Here is a 16,916-nt window from a genome sequence, read left to right as displayed (position 1 = left end):
CGGCAGAACACAGTACACGCAGTACACGCAGTACACGCGGTACACACAGTACACAGCAGTACACGCGGTACACGCAACACAGCAGTACACCCAACACGGCAGAACACAGTACACGCGGTACACACAGTACACAGCAGTACACGCGGTACACACAACACAGCAGTACACCCAACACGGCAGAACACAGTACACGCAGTACACGCGGTACACACGGTACACACAGTACACAGCAGTACACAGCAGTACACGCGGTACACGCAACACAGCAGTACACCCAACATGGCAGAACACGGTACACGCGGTACACGATGCATTCAATCCTGCAGGCGTGGCTTGAACAAACTAAAGCTCCTTCATGGCTCATGGAGTCAATGGTCCTCCTCCTCCTCCAACACTTCTTCTCCGCTCTGAACCAGAACGTTTATTTCAGCCTCCAGAGGAGGAAAGTATTTACAGGCCTGCAGACTCACGCTGCTGTTGATTTGGTTTTATGTCTGACAGATGAAACCAAATGAAGGCCGATCTGTTTCCATCTGTGTTCTGTTTACATTTCATCACCGCTCCAAAGAAAAACTCAACTTCTTAGACTGGTATGAATCGAAGCCTGAACGCTGCACGATAACACAAGAGCTTTTCACACGTCTCAGATAATGTGAAGCTGAGGCTGCAGAGATCTCTATCTGCTGGATGTCAGACTAAAGCTGGCAGTGAGCTCTGGGCTGGGTGAGGGTTTTCACCTGATGGTTAGAAAGGTTCAGTCTGCAGAACGACCCCAATGAGACCCAACAGGCAAAGCACCAGGATGTTATGAACACCAACAGGCCTGAAGGCTGCCAGCACAATTCAACAATTGAACCCAAGAACTGTGTTTTACGTTTTACTCTTGGCTAACTCTGGCCCATTAAATCATTAAAAACAACAATAAGTCAAAGCCCAAAGTGCCATTCATTGAAACGACCACCATCATGTCCTATTCACAATCAACTCTGATCGTCCTGAGTTTGACTTCCTGACAACAAAACCGCTCAACAACTGCCACACATTTCAGCATCTCTCGCTCAAAACACACAACAAGCTCCGCCCCCAGCTGGGAGGCGTGTCCAGCTCCAACATCAACAGCTCCGCCTCCTCACTGTCCCGGCTTCTGAGTCATGTGTTTTAACTTTCCGGTGATGAAGACGTTCCACTCACCCTGCGTCGCTGCTGCTCCCACAGATCAAGGCATCCTTGGCTCCCTCCACCTTGTAGAAGTTGTCTAGAAAAACAAGAACAAACTTTAGATTCAGTCTGAAGTCGGAGCTCAGTTCACTTATTTTGCCTAATTAGAGCTCAGGACTGTGTGCGGTAGCTCTCCTCGACCCTCCTGTTGGTTTTAATTTATACTTTCATCATATAACATAACTTAGCACCGGTCCAAGACGACTAAGAACAGATGTGTAGGTGTGCAGGACCTGACAACAAGATGAACGTCTGAATGTAAAAGGACAGCAGGGGACACAAACACTGGGACTAAACCATTAAGACATGTTCAGTAGAAACTTAACAGTGTTCCTGAAGAAAGAGTCACAAGACACACACACTGAACTCCCTGTTACAACAAACACAACATGCCAGCATCTCATTTGTTTGGCACCGGAAAGTCAGATAAAGGACAGAATCACCGTCAATTAAGTCTGCGACTTCTTTTTCTTCACTTTATTGACACAAAATACAAATTGAGCGACTGTTGGATGTTTGTTGGCCGGTGAACCACCGACCCGAACCTCAAACCCACTGAGTGATGGGCGTCTGACGGACCAGTTAACACTCTTTAATTGCTTTAGCCTTGTAATATCTTTCTGTTTGGGCACTTGTTTTTGTACAAATATTCACTTAAATGTAAAAGGTGCAATATAAGATATTCAGCGCATTAATATAGCATCAAAAAGCTATAAAGATATGGAGGAGTAAAGTCAGCGCTGTTTGCAACATCAGCGCTGTTTGCAACATCAGCGCTGACCTTATATTTGGTCCAAGGTAGTTCAAGTTTAAACAGCTGTATAGCATTTGATGACAGAGGAAGACATAATTATATTATATTCTACCGTCAAAGTTACACCGAAACCTCTAAATTGAATGAGTTCAGGTAGCCCTTCCTGCTTTTAGTGTTCAGCTCAGTGTGCCTGCCCGTGTTACTGCAGGATCAATAGACTCACTAACCTCAGCGATGTGTTTTGGTCTGTCCGCTGAAAGCCATAAACACTGAACCATTAACGGGAACAACCGTTTGCTGAGCATTTATTCAACACTTTAAATCCGACCACAGACCGTCTCCAAGTACATTAAAACACTCTTAAAGTACTTCTCCGCCCCACGTACACTAAAGTATCCGACACGAGTTTCAGAAGCTTTTAATGCACGTCGGCGGGTAGAAAACTAGAGCTCCTCGAGTCGCGTTGTGGTTTAGGATTCAGCAGCTCTATAGATCCAGATGTTTGACACTCAACGTCCAGCAGTGGAAGAGTTTGGATAAAGACGACATGAATGAATTGAGCCCAGCAATCAAACGATCGGCTCTACGATCACGCAACACTTTTCAGTCAAACCTCAGCTTGTCAAAGAGCCACAAAGCATTTTAACATTTCAAAGTCTTCTTCTTCTACTTCTTCTTATTCTACTTCTTCTTCTTCTTCTTCTACTTCTTCTTCTTCTTCTACTTCTTCTTCTTCTTCTTCTACTTCTTCTTCTACTTCTTCTTCTTCTTCTTCTACTTCTTCTACTTCTTCTACTTCTACTTCTTCTTCTTCTACTTCTACTTCTTCTTCTTCTTCTTCTACTTCTTCTTCTACTTCTTCTTCTACTTGTTCTACTTCTTCTACTTCTACTTCTTCTTCTACTTCTTCTTCTTCTTCTTCTTCTTCTTCTTCTTCTTCTTCTTCTACTTCTTCTACTTCTTCTTCTTCTTCTTCTTCTTCTACTTCTTCTACTTCTACTTCTTCTTCTACTTCTTCTTCTTCTTCTTCTACTTCTACTTCTTCTTCTACTTCTTCTTCTTCTTCTTCTTCTACTTCTACTTCTTCTTCTTCTTCTTCTACTTCTTCTTCTTCTTCTTCTACTTCTTCTTCTTCTACTTCTACTTCTTCTACTTCTTCTTCTTCTACTTCTTCTTCTTCTTCTTCTACTTCTTCTTCTTCTTATACTTCTACTTCTTCTACTTCTTCTTCTTCTTCTTCTTCTTCTTCTTCTTCTTCTTCTCTGCTTTATTGACAAACCAAACCGGTGTTTGTTGACCGCGTCTGACCGCTGCTGCACCAGAAGGCACTTAAGCTCTTCAGCAGTGCAGACGTTCATTAGTTATCGAGTGCATCTGGAAGGACCCCCCCCCCCCCCCCCCCACCGCTCACCAACACATAAAAAACTTTGTGAAGTCTGAAGTGCTTCTTTTTGTTCAGCAGCTGAAAGTAGCCGTGACGCCTCGACGCACTGAGACCAGTCGTTGAGAGGAACGCTCTACTCACAGTCCTGACCTGCAGCTGCAGCTTCACGAAAGACAAAGTAATCAGCTGGTGAAGTTTCATGTTGATATGCATCAGTTAATCTCATTCACCTGTAGTGTTTCCCTTCAATACATCAGCTCTATCTGCTCATCAGAGGGGAAACTCTCCATGTTGTCTGTTGATTTTCACTTACTGAACCCTCCAACAAAGAAGCGCCGGACTCTGACCAGACGGAACAAACAACGAGCATGATGGGAAATGTTTAAGCATGGAGAACATTGATCTCCCACTGAGGGCCGTTTTCAGATCAGCCCAACGGGACGGGAGCGTTTCCCAGCTCTCGGGTTTCACGGCGGCTTTTAGGGGTCGATACGGGAGCCTGCGGGGGACATTTGTTTGATGAGATGGATGGCGAAGCCAACTGGAAATGAATGAATAGAAGGTACATTAGCAAAGGAGCAGCATGTCCCGACGAAACCCTGTTACTGTAAGCTCAGAGCTGCCTTTATTTTCGGCGGTGTCTCCCTTTGAGAGACGGATTCTTTACATGATTGCGCGTGTTTTCTGATAACGAGGGAGTTTTTAACGGCGTTCCCTCTGTTGTTGTTGGACTGTTACTCTACTCTCACTGCTCCTGACCTGAATAATTGGGAGAAAATAAAAATATCTGCTTTTACATTTGAGCTTCAAAGGTTATTTATCAAAGTTCCACAGGCTCCTCAACACATTCTCATCCCAACGTGTCAAAAACGGACATTTGGTCAGAAGCTTTGCCGTCTCTTTAACACGTGGTAAACATCACGGTTGGGCTTAAAACCTGAAGTAACACGTAAACAACGTAACTTGAGTACGGGAGAATACTGACCATAAAGATTGGAAAAAATATAAAACGCACAAAAATATTAATGTAGCAGGACGGTCACAGCGGCCGCCATTTAAATGTGTAGCATTGCCGTAGCGACCGTCGTAGCGGGCTAACTTCCGTGTAAACCAAACAGACTTACGGCGAGTCACGAACTCACTGAGAGGAGGTTTTGGTTCACCCACATCGCCGGATGATTGTTTGTTCGGCTACTTTTCTGTGACCAGCGTAGCATTAAAGCATGGTGGAATTAACAAGCTAACTAGCGGGCGAGTTAGCTAGCTTGCTAATTCCACCATGCTTTAATGCTACGCTGGTTACAGGTACGGTCTCTCTAAGACTGTGACTGAACCAGGATTGTTGTGGGTTGAGCTGCACCACATCAGCGCCTGCCTTTTAGGGTTCTAGATGAAACCCTTAGAATATGAAGTGTTTGGTGAGTTCTAGATAGACACCTTGGAATACAAAGGGGTTCTCTGTAGAACCCTCGGGTGAGTTCTGGATTAAATCTTGGAATAGCAGCTCACTCTAGCAGCTGATCACAACCAAAGCAGCAGTGAGGTTCTCACCCTCGTCGTCGACGAAGTCCTTCAGGGAGTTCCAGGTCTTGTTGTTGCAGTAGAAGGTGGTGGTGTTGGCCGGCAGGCTGCCGTTGAGGCAGTGCGCCGTGTTGCGGACGCACTTCTGCCGCAGGTTCCCCATGAAGAGCTGCAGGCCGATGAGGGCGAAGACACTCAGACAGAAGACGGTGAGGATCATCACGTCGGCGAGCTTCTTCACCGACTGGATCAGAGCGCCCACGATGGTCTTCAGGCCTGCCGGACCGCCGGGGGGGGACGCAGACAGGGGTCAATAATGTTCACGTGAATTTGTTATCGTGGCTGTGAACCCTCATTTAGAAGATTCTAAATAATTCAAATGAATGATATTTTGTGGAATTAAATCTATGAAAAACGAGCAGCTAGACTGAATTAAAGTTCACCAATCGAACTGCTTTAAAGGAACAATACACCCAGAAACAATATAAATCGTACAGTCTCACTTCCGTAGGTTCTCTATTGTTCCAGAAAGAGTTTGTATCGATCGAATGTATACTGTGCATGTAGAAGAATAGGGGAGATGCTGCAACAGCATCCGTTAAATCAGAACTGGAGAGTATTTCTTCATTGAAAGAAGAGCAAAGATCGACACTGAAAAGATGTTTTTGCTCTTTTTTCCTGAGTGGCTTCAGTAATAGTTTGATTGACAGATGGTTCCATCCAATCACCTGCCATGTACGTTGTTGTTTTTTTAAGTGCCCGCCCTTTTACAAACAGTTTCCAATGATGGTTCTAAAGGCAGAGCGCTCGTTGATAATGCTCTCCAGGTATTTTCAGACATTTTTTAACCTTTTTTTGCCGTCTTTCATTCGTCCTCCGTTGAAGTCTGTTCGTTCAGATATTATTTCATTTTCCCGGTGAAAAAAACTGCAGATAATTTGTTACACAGAACCATCTGAGAAGCCGTCTTTAGAAACTGTTTGGAAAAAGGGAAGGTACTTTCAAAAAACATACGTGGCAGGTGATTGGATGAACCGTCTGTACCGAACCGAACCGAAATATATAACTCTATATATAACTAGAAATATATAACTCTATATATAACTAGAAATATATAACTCTATATATAACTAGAAATATATAACTCTATATATAACTAGAAATATATAACTCTATATATAACTAGAAATATACACGTTTTTTCAAAAACTTTGCCACTGTGGAAAATAAATAAATAAATAAATCTGTGATCATCACCAACAGTACGAAGCAAAACACCACAAATGTACTAATACCACAGTGTAAATCCATTGAGATTAGAAACACAACACTCACATGAACATTATGGTAAAAACAGCAGGAACACAACACGCTGAGAACACAGAGGGTGCAGATAAGCCGATCCAAGAAGCAGCCAGTTTCTCTTCGTACGTTTTTCTTTTTAGTTACTTCATCAGAAACACTTCTCGAATAACTCAGAGAGCCGGAGCGTCTGTGAGCTAATGAATGAGGAGCGTGAGTATATTCAGATAGCAGCGACATGCTTTAGAGATGTCGCTGTGACGGTGTTACAGTTCTAACATGTATTAAACATTGTTATGTTTTCAATCACATGTTTAAGACATGTTTCAGCACTGCATGCTAACATGCACAGTGGAAACATACAGAGGCCAGCCAGCGACTAGAGTTCAGGAAATAGTTTCATATTTTGAATTAAAATGTAAACACTTAGATCGAGACTGAAGACTACGATCAAACTTTGTGTCTTTTGTTAGCAACGAGTAATCGAATATTTATTTTACGACATCATGGCTCCTGTTTCTAATCAGCACTGTTTCAGCAGATTAGTTCATTTCATCTGAACGCAGTGCGGAAGAAAGTATTCAGATCATTTACTGCAGTGAAAGTACTAATACCACAGTGTAGAAATACTCTGTTACAGTCAAAATACAAATACCACAGTGCAAAAATACTCTATTGTAGTAAAAGTACCATAATAACAAACTCAATTTTAGACGAGAATTGAGCTCTAATTTAAATTGATTTAGGATTTTATGAATTGAATTTCTTTTGTTTAGCATTATTTTTCACTCGTGAGTCGAGGTTTTGTGTAAAGTCGCTGAGCCTCTGATGTCCTCACAACCAACTACGAGGAAGACTTCAGTACGTCTTCCTGCATACTACCAAAGTGTACTTTATACTTCAAGTGTGTGTGTCAAACACCAGACTGTCTCAGCTGGTAGGATGCAGGCTGACAGTTCAGTTCTTCCAGCAGGCCTCGGGTGCGTTTCTGATATCCGCTCCCCCTGCGTTTGGCTGTCTCACCTGGGATGACTGAGATGGTTTTGAGCGCTCGCAGCACCCTGAAGGTCCTTAAGGCTGACACATTACCCAGGTCCACAAACTCAGTCACATATCTGCAACAAGGCGGGAGACAGAAGCACAGGAACAGACACACACAAGGGTTTGACCACACTGAGCAACAACGAGCCGACACTGAGGGACAGAAACACGAATAGAGACAGATAGAGGTACAGTAGAGGTACAGTGGAGGTACAGTAGAGGTACAGTAGAGGTAGAGTAGAGGTAGAGTAGAGGTACAGTAGAGGTACAGTAGAGGTACAGTAGAGGTAGAGTGGCGGTAGAGTAGAGGTACAGTAGAGGTACAGTAGAGGTACAGTAGAGGTACAGTATAGGTAGAGTAGAGGTAGAGTAGAGGTAGAGTGGAGGTAGAGTAGAGGTAGAGTGGAGGTAGAGTAGAGGTAGAGTAGAGGTAGAGTAGAGGTACAGTGGAGGTACAGTAGAGGTACAGTAGAGGTACAGTAGAGGTAGAGTGGCGGTACAGTAGAGGTAGAGTGGAGGTAGAGTAGAGGTAGAGTGGAGGTAGAGTAGAGGTAGAGTGGCGGTACAGTAGAGGTACAGTAGAGGTAGAGTAGAGGTAGAGTGGAGGTACAGTAGAGGTACAGTAGAGGTAGAGTAGAGGTAGAGTGGCGGTACAGTAGAGGTACAGTGGAGGTACAGTAGAGGTACAGTAGAGGTAGAGTGGAGGTAGAGTAGAGGTACAGTGGAGGTACAGTAGAGGTAGAGTAGAGGTAGAGTGGCGGTACAGTAGAGGTACAGTGGAGGTACAGTAGAGGTACAGTAGAGGTAGAGTGGAGGTAGAGTAGAGGTACAGTGGAGGTACAGTAGAGGTACAGTAGAGGTACAGTAGAGGTAGAGTAGAGGTACAGTAGAGGTACAGTAGAGGTAGAGTAGAGGTACAGTAGAGGTAGAGTGGCGGTACAGTAGAGGTAGAGTAGAGGTAGAGTGGCGGTACAGTAGAGGTACAGTAGAGGTAGAGTAGAGGTAGAGTGGAGGTAGAGTAGAGGTAGAGTGGAGGTAGAGTGGAGGTAGAGTAGAGGTAGAGTGGCGGTACAGTAGAGGTAGAGTAGAGGTAGAGTGGCGGTACAGTAGAGGTACAGTAGAGGTAGAGTACAGGTAGAGTGGCGGTACAGTAGAGGTACAGTAGAGGTAGAGTGGAGGTAGAGTAGAGGTAGAGTGGAGGTAGAGTAGAGGTAGAGTGGCGGTACAGTAGAGGTACAGTAGAGGTAGAGTAGCGGTAGAGTGGAGGTACAGTAGAGGTAGAGTGGCGGTACAGTAGAGGTAGAGTAGAGGTAGAGTGGCGGTACAGTAGAGGTACAGTGGAGGTACAGTAGAGGTACAGTAGAGGTAGAGTAGAGGTAGAGTAGAGGTACAGTAGAGGTAGAGTGGCGGTACAGTAGAGGTACAGTAGAGGTACAGTAGAGGTACAGTAGAGGTACAGTAGAGGTAGAGTGGCGGTACAGTAGAGGTACAGTAGAGGTAGAGTAGAGGTACAGTAGAGGTAGAGTAGAGGTACAGTAGAGGTAGAGTAGAGGTAGAGTAGAGGTACAGTAGAGGTAGAGTGGCGGTACAGTAGAGGTACAGTAGAGGTACAGTAGAGGTACAGTAGAGGTAGAGTAGAGGTAGAGTAGAGGTAGAGTGGCGGTACAGTAGAGGTACAGTAGAGGTAGAGTAGAGGTAGAGTAGAGGTAGAGTGGCGGTACAGTAGAGGTACAGTAGAGGTACAGTAGAGGTACAGTGCCGGGTCGGACGGCAACAGTGGAGGTTCAAGTCGGACACGTCGACTGTTTAGAAGAAGTCAGACGGTGGAAGCTGCTCACGTGGACGAGCTCAGTGTCACGCCTTGAGATTCTGAAGACTTTTAATCTCTGGAGTTCATAAGGGCTTACATTTTATTATTATTTGTATCATCGATTACCCCGTTCATTTGTTTTCTCAAGTTCAAGTTGCACTACAGACTAATTAAATCTAGTTTCCTCCAGAACCAGCAATATAAATCTTGATTAAAACATTAATTGTTTGGTCTTTTATTATAAAATAGTGAAAAATGCCGATGAAGATATTACGTTGAATGTGATTAAAGACTAAGACAACCAGAAAAAATATAAATATAATTTGTTGCTGATTAATTTTCTCAATCAACTTATCAATTAATTGACTCATTGTTTGGGATATTGAGTGAGTGGTCACTAGACTAATAACTAGAAAATAATAATGTCAAACCCCACCATTAGCATAGATCCCCTAGATATCTGTTTGGTGAGCTAATCTACCAGCTAGCCTAAAGACACAATCATTAGCATAAGAAGCTAATTGTCACAAGGTTCAGGATAAGGATTAAAGAACTGTTCCTTCAGTGTTAGCCAACGGCTGTTAGCATGCTGTTTGGTAAGCTAGTAATATATATTATTAGCTAACGTTAGCCGAAGGAAAACTCTTTGAATTGAAGGCTAATTTAAGTATGTTTAAGCTAAGTGAAGTGTTATTATTAGCAGTTACCTTCACATTTTGTAATTGTAGTTAATGTACTTGTTTGAACTGTGTCGGTTATCGGTTAGTTTCATTCAATTTGCTTCCTTGTTAGCGAAGTTAATGTGCAGCATTTAGAGGGATTTATCAGCAGAAATGTTGTATAATATTCATAACTATGTTTTCATTTGTGTATAATCAACTGAAACTAAGAATCGTTGCGTTTTCGGAGCCCTTCATATCTACATAGGGAGCAGGAGGCGGAGTCCGCCATGTTGCGCCTCCATGTTTCTACAGTAGCCCAGACGGACAAACGGAGCACTGACTCCAGAAACAGACTTTCATGTTTTTTCTTGATACCTGAAGGCCACCGTAGTTCATTACACGCTTGTGAAACTTGCAGCAATCTCACCACTAGATGGCACTAAATCCTACACGCTGTCCTGTTACGCTACAACAGTTATGCTACATACAAAACCACTAAAAAATCAATCTGGCTGCTGGATATGTAGCATTAGCATTCCACATGTGGGTCGATGTTTTTTTTATTACATCTCCAGTTTGTGTGTGTTCAGCTTTTACACGTCTGACTTTTCCTTCTCCACTGTGTCTTCAGATCAGATCACGTGATTACACCGGTGACCCCTGATTGGGCGGAGAGTGGGGAAGTGGGCGGGGTTTGGTGCTGCAAGACACGGCAGACATGGGACGAACAAGAGAGGACGACGTTACGATGACGAGTGTTTTTTCTCTGTCCCTTGTCGCCCCCTGGTGGTGGTGAGGCCTTACCTGGGATGACTGAGATAGTTTTCAGGGCTCTCAGCACTCTAAAGGTTCTCAGCGCCTGCAGGTTCCCTACTTTGATAAACTCTGTTAACAGCCTGTAGGGGGCGGTGTGGTTGGTTGTCAACATACAACAAAAGAAGAAAAAACATAACAAGGTCTGAAAAAGTACAACGCTGTGCACTAAATGATCAGTTTTTAAACATCAATAGAGAGCTGGCAGATGATTTAATCTGCTATAATACAAGCAGCTTTTGTTTTACAGATGTGGAAAGAAAAGAAACAGTTTTCTTTGCATGTAATCACGTGTTTGAGATTAATATCGTGACGTTGAACTTCCGCACGTATACTTATCTAATTATATAAGCGCGTATATGCGTCATGACGAAGGGTTCAGTTAGTTCCACGACTTTTGAGTTGAGATTTATTTGGAAACCAAGAATTGAACATCCACCTGATGCCGTGTTCACGTGTTTGCCGGAATTTAACTGCAATAAACGGATAAAAAAGAACGCTAAAATAACCACGTTATAATTCTGAATTAATATAAAGTCTGAATTTTACGATTTGTGAGGTTTAGCTGCAAGACGACGAGCAAACAACTTTTAAAACGCTTGTTTTCTGAAGTCTGGATCGTTTCGTGCTAAGCTACGCTAGCGCTGTAGCTGATCCATCCACACGCAAAACAGCGTAAATATGGCGGAAACGTTATTGTTTACACCACAAGAGTGCAGACAAGTCTATTAACCTTCTTATTACAAAGATGTAGTTATATTATGTGTTAAAACTTTGGTAAAAAATTGTCATTTTAAACACTTTCCCAGAAGGCAACAGGTCACAACAAGCTGCTAGAAACTACATTTATATTCCTGAATTAGTTTTGCCAAATGCCATTTTATTTGCTGGCTGGATTATATTCAGCATTCACACAACATATTGATTTACCTTCACTGTTGGAAACAAGTTCTTTAGTAGCAGTATTTTATCAGAAAAGATATTTATATTTGATTGTGTGCACGTTAAAAAGCTTAATTTAGCTAAAAAATACATTCAAGATCCAACTGTGAGGTTAAATTCTTCGTATCTCGTTATTTCAAAATGAATCACTTGAAAGTGCATTTGTCAAAAATGTGCATATGTATACAAACAGAAATATAACAATGATTTCCAAACAAAATTGTAGAATGTGGTGAAATCCAGGTTGTGAAGACCCCCCCCCCCCCCCCCCCCCGCCGGTTAGATGGAGTCATCTTATCTCACTCACCGGCTTCCATCACGCCTCATATTTCACCGCCGCTGACCGGCGGGCTGATTGAATTACAGCCAGAAGAGGCCGTTTAGATGCACCAGCTGATAGAACCAGTGACCGCAGAGACACTGCACACTGGAGAGGTCACGTCTGATCTCCCACTCACACGCTGTGTTCTGCACCTCTAAATGGGTCCAAATGGGACCATCAGCATTGCAGTATTGCTGGACTGAGAGGACCGAGAGGGGCAGACTGTCAGACCTGCTGCAGGAGAATGAGAGGTTTTCTAAAGAGTCTGGTGCTCAGAGACACTACCACTTCTGTCCACAGGGGGCGACAGAACCAACACAGAATAAAAGTACCTCGTCGTAACTTTAAATAAAAGGACGAATACTGGAGTATATACATATATATATACATACATATCTATATACATATATATGTATATATCTATATATATATATATATATATATATCTATATACATATATATGTATATATATATATGTATACATATATACATATATGTATATATATATATATGTACACATATATATGTATACATATGTACGTATGTATATGTATATACATTTAAATGTATTCTGTATGCGACAGCGTTCCCCATGAAGCTGAATATCTGTCTGACGTCTTCGTCCGCCCCATAAAGAGGAGAAGGAACCCGCTGAGACAGAAGTCCATCAGCTGCTGTGTGTTTGCTGTTCGATGGTGAATGTGTCCTTTAAGTGAAGACACGTCGTCCCTCTCGAGGTCGCCTTACGACGCTTTCATTCAGCGCGAGGCGGCGGTGGAGACGCTAACCGGAGCTCGGCCTCGGGGTCGAGTATTGATCCGATCGTTCATCTTGCCGCCGGCGTCCCTCTCTGTTGATCGATCGCCATCCGATCGCTAACCAACCATCAGTCGGCCAATTACTGAAGTGGACGTGACGACTCAGAGTGGGCGTCGCCAGCGGTGTTCAGAGCGAACAGAGCTGCAGCTTCCCGTCTCTCTCTTCTGGCTTGAATGGACGGGTTGAAAGTTATTTACGAGCTTTGCAAACCTGTCATTTGGAAATGTCACTCAGAAAACCCCATTTCTCTTTTTACTGAACTAAAAGTAAAGTTATCATCAGCTTCAGACCTGCTGCCTTGTTTTGGAGACTTTTGTTTGATTTTCCGCTTTAAAAGGAAATTAGATACTTTATTTATGTGTTTCTCTCCTCTAAAACTTTACATATGGTCGATAATTATATATCTCTTTATAATTAACCATTCAACTGAAGTTATTAAAGCATAAAAAATAAAACATTAGGACCACAGCAACATGCTGCGTCACAATGAGTCGTTATTGATAAGAACTTTACTTTCTTCAGTCCAAGAAGAAAGAATGAAACGAGATTTAGTGATGAATAAAGATGATGAAAATATAGAAAAATGTAAATAAAATCACATAATGTAGATATCAACACGATATACGATACTTTCACTTATTGCACTGAATAATTGTACTGGATTATTGGTTAAATTGGTGTGTACTAGTTAACTAAAACTCCAGATTGTACCACTAAGCATTATGAATATAGAGTGCTTATATTTATAATTATACAGCACTGTGAACAGATTATATAAGTATGTTTATAATGTGTTCGTAGAAGTGCTACCCTTATATTTCTCTTTATAATAACTGTAATAATTAGTACAGACTTCTCACTTTGCTGCAGAGAAAAATTTAAATATAGAAAATTTAAATATAAAATAATGCAGCGTGTTCTACGTCTCCACGTGTTTGGAGTAATAAATGTGATAATTAACTAAAGAGCAGAACAGAAGGAAGAACATCGTGTTCTGAATATATGATGAAGTTGAAGTAAACTGGGATTATTTCAGCGCACAGTAACTTTGAAACTTTGACTCTGGTAGTTTATCAGAGATGCTGAGGCCTGAAGTCAGCTTCTTCTTGGTACTGACAGCACAATGAGCTGAGTTTCTGCTGACTGTGCCCGAAGTGAACAAACACAAGCTGCTCCAGTTCACATTTCTGAATTCGTTCTATTCGTCTTCATTCTTTAATTCCTCGACCCGTAATCCCGTCAGTACAACGCCCGTCGTGACACTTTCCTCTGTTCGCTCACGGATTCCTTCCACTCGCTGCTCTTTTTCCTGCACAGATGTTTCCACATTAAAAGCCTCCCAGCAAGCTCCAGCTGCACAATCACTGGCCCCGTTGCTCTGGAGTGTTGTTCTGAAGTTCAGCACCACACCAAAGAAAATTAAGCCTTTTTCTGTTTTCACTGCATCTATTTTGACTTTTTCTATTTTAAATATATCAAATTTGAAAAGTGAAACTAAAACTATTATGTATGACTTTGCAGTATTTAAATTATTTACACTTTAGTTGGACTTTGGATTTCCGTGCTACTTCACTGCTTTTACAGCAACGTTCATTGAAACACATTTCAGTGCGAAGTGAAAGTAAAAGATCGGGAACGGACGTAGCTGGAGCGTTAACAGACATTTCTAGGGGCGAACTTATCAGGAATTAACAATATGCTAAATATTTGTGATAACCGGGAGAGTCTTTCAAAGACCTGCAGGCTGCAATGTGAACGCAATAGTTCTTGTTACAGAGATTTCAACATTTTACGATCTGAACCTGAAGTCTGATATTTCAGTTTGAATTATTTACATTTAGAAACACATGTTATGAAGCAACGTATCTGCACACAAGGGTTCGTATGATATCCTACCAACATTCTTCGTGTGTTTTCCAAAGAAAGTCCAGCAACACGTCATTTCAGCTCGTTATATGAATAAAGTATTTTCAAAATAAACTACCATGTTCACAGGAAACTCAGTTAGGTTGAGGCAACAATACTACGTTGTTATTTAGCTTTTGGAAAAGATCGGAAATAGTTAGGTTAAGGAAACGATCGTAAATAGTTAGGTTTAGGAAAAGATCGGAAATAGTTAGGTTAAGGAAAAGATCGGAAATAGTTAGGTTTAGGAAAAGATCGGAAATAATTAGGTTTAGGAAAAGATCGGAAATAATTAGGTTTAGGAAAAGATCGGAAATACCTAGGTTTAGGAAAAGATCGGAAATAGTTAGGTTGAGGAAAAGATCGGAAATACTTAGGTTTAGGAAAAGATCGGAAATACCTAGGTTTAGGAAAAGATGGTGAAATGAACATCAATCTACTTGGTCGTTGTACCATCCACCTCCACCTCCCCCCCCCCCCCCCCGGTGTGTGATTTAGCCGTCTTTATAGTTCGTTGTTCAAGACTTCGTGGATAGCATACAAAATTATTTTGTGGGACATCTACGAATTAAGGCGCGTTATTTAGGTATTGCTACGAATGCTGGATGAGACCAGCTTGCGTTAGGACGTTCTCCATCTTTGATCGCAGCACGACTCCTTGAGCACTTAAAGCTGTTTTTTTGCGTTATCGGCTGTGTGTAACGTTTGTTCACGGGAACAGGAAGGTTTAACGTATGCATGTTTGCGTGTGTTTGACTCACGCCATGACGATGACGCTGAAGTCGAGCCAGTTCCAGGGGTCCCTCAGGAAGGTGAAGGGTCCCAGACAGAAACCCCTCGCCAAGATCTTTATGAGAGACTCGAAGGTGTAGATACCTGTGAAGGTGTACCTGAGGGAGGGAGGGAATGAAAAGAGAGAAAGGATGTCAAGGGTAGTTTAAGGAGGGGAGAGGGAGGACGGAGAAAGGAAATTAAGCGGAAAAAGGAGGTTGAGGAAAGGAAGGGAGGAAGAGGATAATTAAGATGAGAGGAAGACAGATGGAGGGAGGAACAAATGTTAGGAATTAAATGTTAAAGAACGAGAGGAGGAGGTGTGAAGGAGGAAGAGAATAAGGAGTTGAGATGAAAAAAGAAAAAGAGGAGAGAGAGGAGAGGGAGGATGAATATTCATTAAATCAGCAGAGCCTCAACCCTCGCCGCCAAACATCCTTCACTTATTTATTTTTGTCCCCAGAAACAAGTTTGACCCGACGGGGCGTCAACTCAACCGTACAAAGACAGACGGACAGGTGAGAGGGAGGCAGTCACGTCAGCAGCAGCTGGAAGCCAGAGCGGAAATACCGACTTCAGAAAGGGGTCAGTTCCTCCAGAGTTACCCCACTCGTGGTGTCAAGCTGTTCAAATGGTTTAGAATTTAACGGCAATGTTTTAAAGATGTGTGTCTGCAGAAACATGGGAAAGCTTCAGCCCCAATGGAAGGGTTACTGAAAGGACGTCACGTACCAACCAGGAAGAGACTCCAAATGAAGAACATAAAACAACGATAAAGAGACACAGAAGATCTACAAAGAGACACAAAACAACTACAAAGACACACAAAACAACTACAAAGACACACAAAACAACTACAAAGAGACACAAAACAACTACAAAGAGACACAAAACAACTACAAAGAGACACAAAACAACTACAAAGAGACACAAAACAACAACAAAGAGACACAAAACATCTACAAAGAGACAAAACATCTACAAAGACACACAAAACAACTACAAAGACACAAAACAACTACAAAGAGACACAAAACAACTACAAAGACACAAAACAACTACAAAGAGACACAAAACAACTACAAAGACACAAAACAACTACAAAAACAAAACAACTACAAAGAGACACAGACAGACAGGCAGGCAGACAGACGGGTTCAGGTCTACTTACTCCAGGTATTTGGCCCAGTACGCCGGCTCGGACATGGCCATGAAGCAGCAGTTGGTCAGGATGGTGCACATGATGAACAAGCTGAACAACGTGAGCAGGTTCAGGAAGAAGGAGGTTTCACATCACAGACCGGTTACATCTTAGACAACCAATGATCTAAATCACCATGTGGTCGTCTGATCATTAAACACACTTCAAGGACTCCGACGCTCTCACTGGATGTTGTGGATCTCCAGTTAAGACATTGTTTCCACACCGGCTCATTTATTTAACATTAGTTGGAACTTTATACTGCGACTGTATTTGTGAACATGCATTGTTTCCTTTTTCCTTTTGAGGTCTTAAAGAACAAAGTTCAGACGGTTTATATCACATTTGTTGTGTGTTGTGATCCATTCATCTTTAAAATACAAATCTTAAGCTCATGACTGTAAGAAGCTGTGATGTTGTTCATTAAATCCGATGAGAAGAGCAGCCAGAG

General features: G+C 42.3%; 1 protein-coding gene across 1 annotated transcript in view; it reads right to left on the bottom strand.

The window, feature by feature from the left end:
• LOC306794371 (sodium channel protein type 2 subunit alpha-like) overlaps positions 1-16,916 on the bottom strand; it is a 151,952-nt gene that overhangs the window by 84,349 nt on the left and 50,687 nt on the right. Inside the window, 5 exon segments of the mRNA XM_079292406.1 lie at positions 1,192-1,255; positions 4,908-5,153; positions 7,203-7,294; positions 15,255-15,383; positions 16,436-16,533. Coding sequence (XP_079148532.1) covers positions 1,192-1,255; positions 4,908-5,153; positions 7,203-7,294; positions 15,255-15,383; positions 16,436-16,533 — 629 coding nt within the window.

The sequence above is a fragment of the Melanostigma gelatinosum genome (assembly GCF_949748355.1).
Source record: "Melanostigma gelatinosum genome assembly, chromosome: 20".
NCBI lineage: Eukaryota > Metazoa > Chordata > Actinopteri > Perciformes > Zoarcidae > Melanostigma > Melanostigma gelatinosum.
Note: the sequence above shows the minus strand (reverse complement) of the source record. Positions and strands in the feature narration are given on the sequence as shown.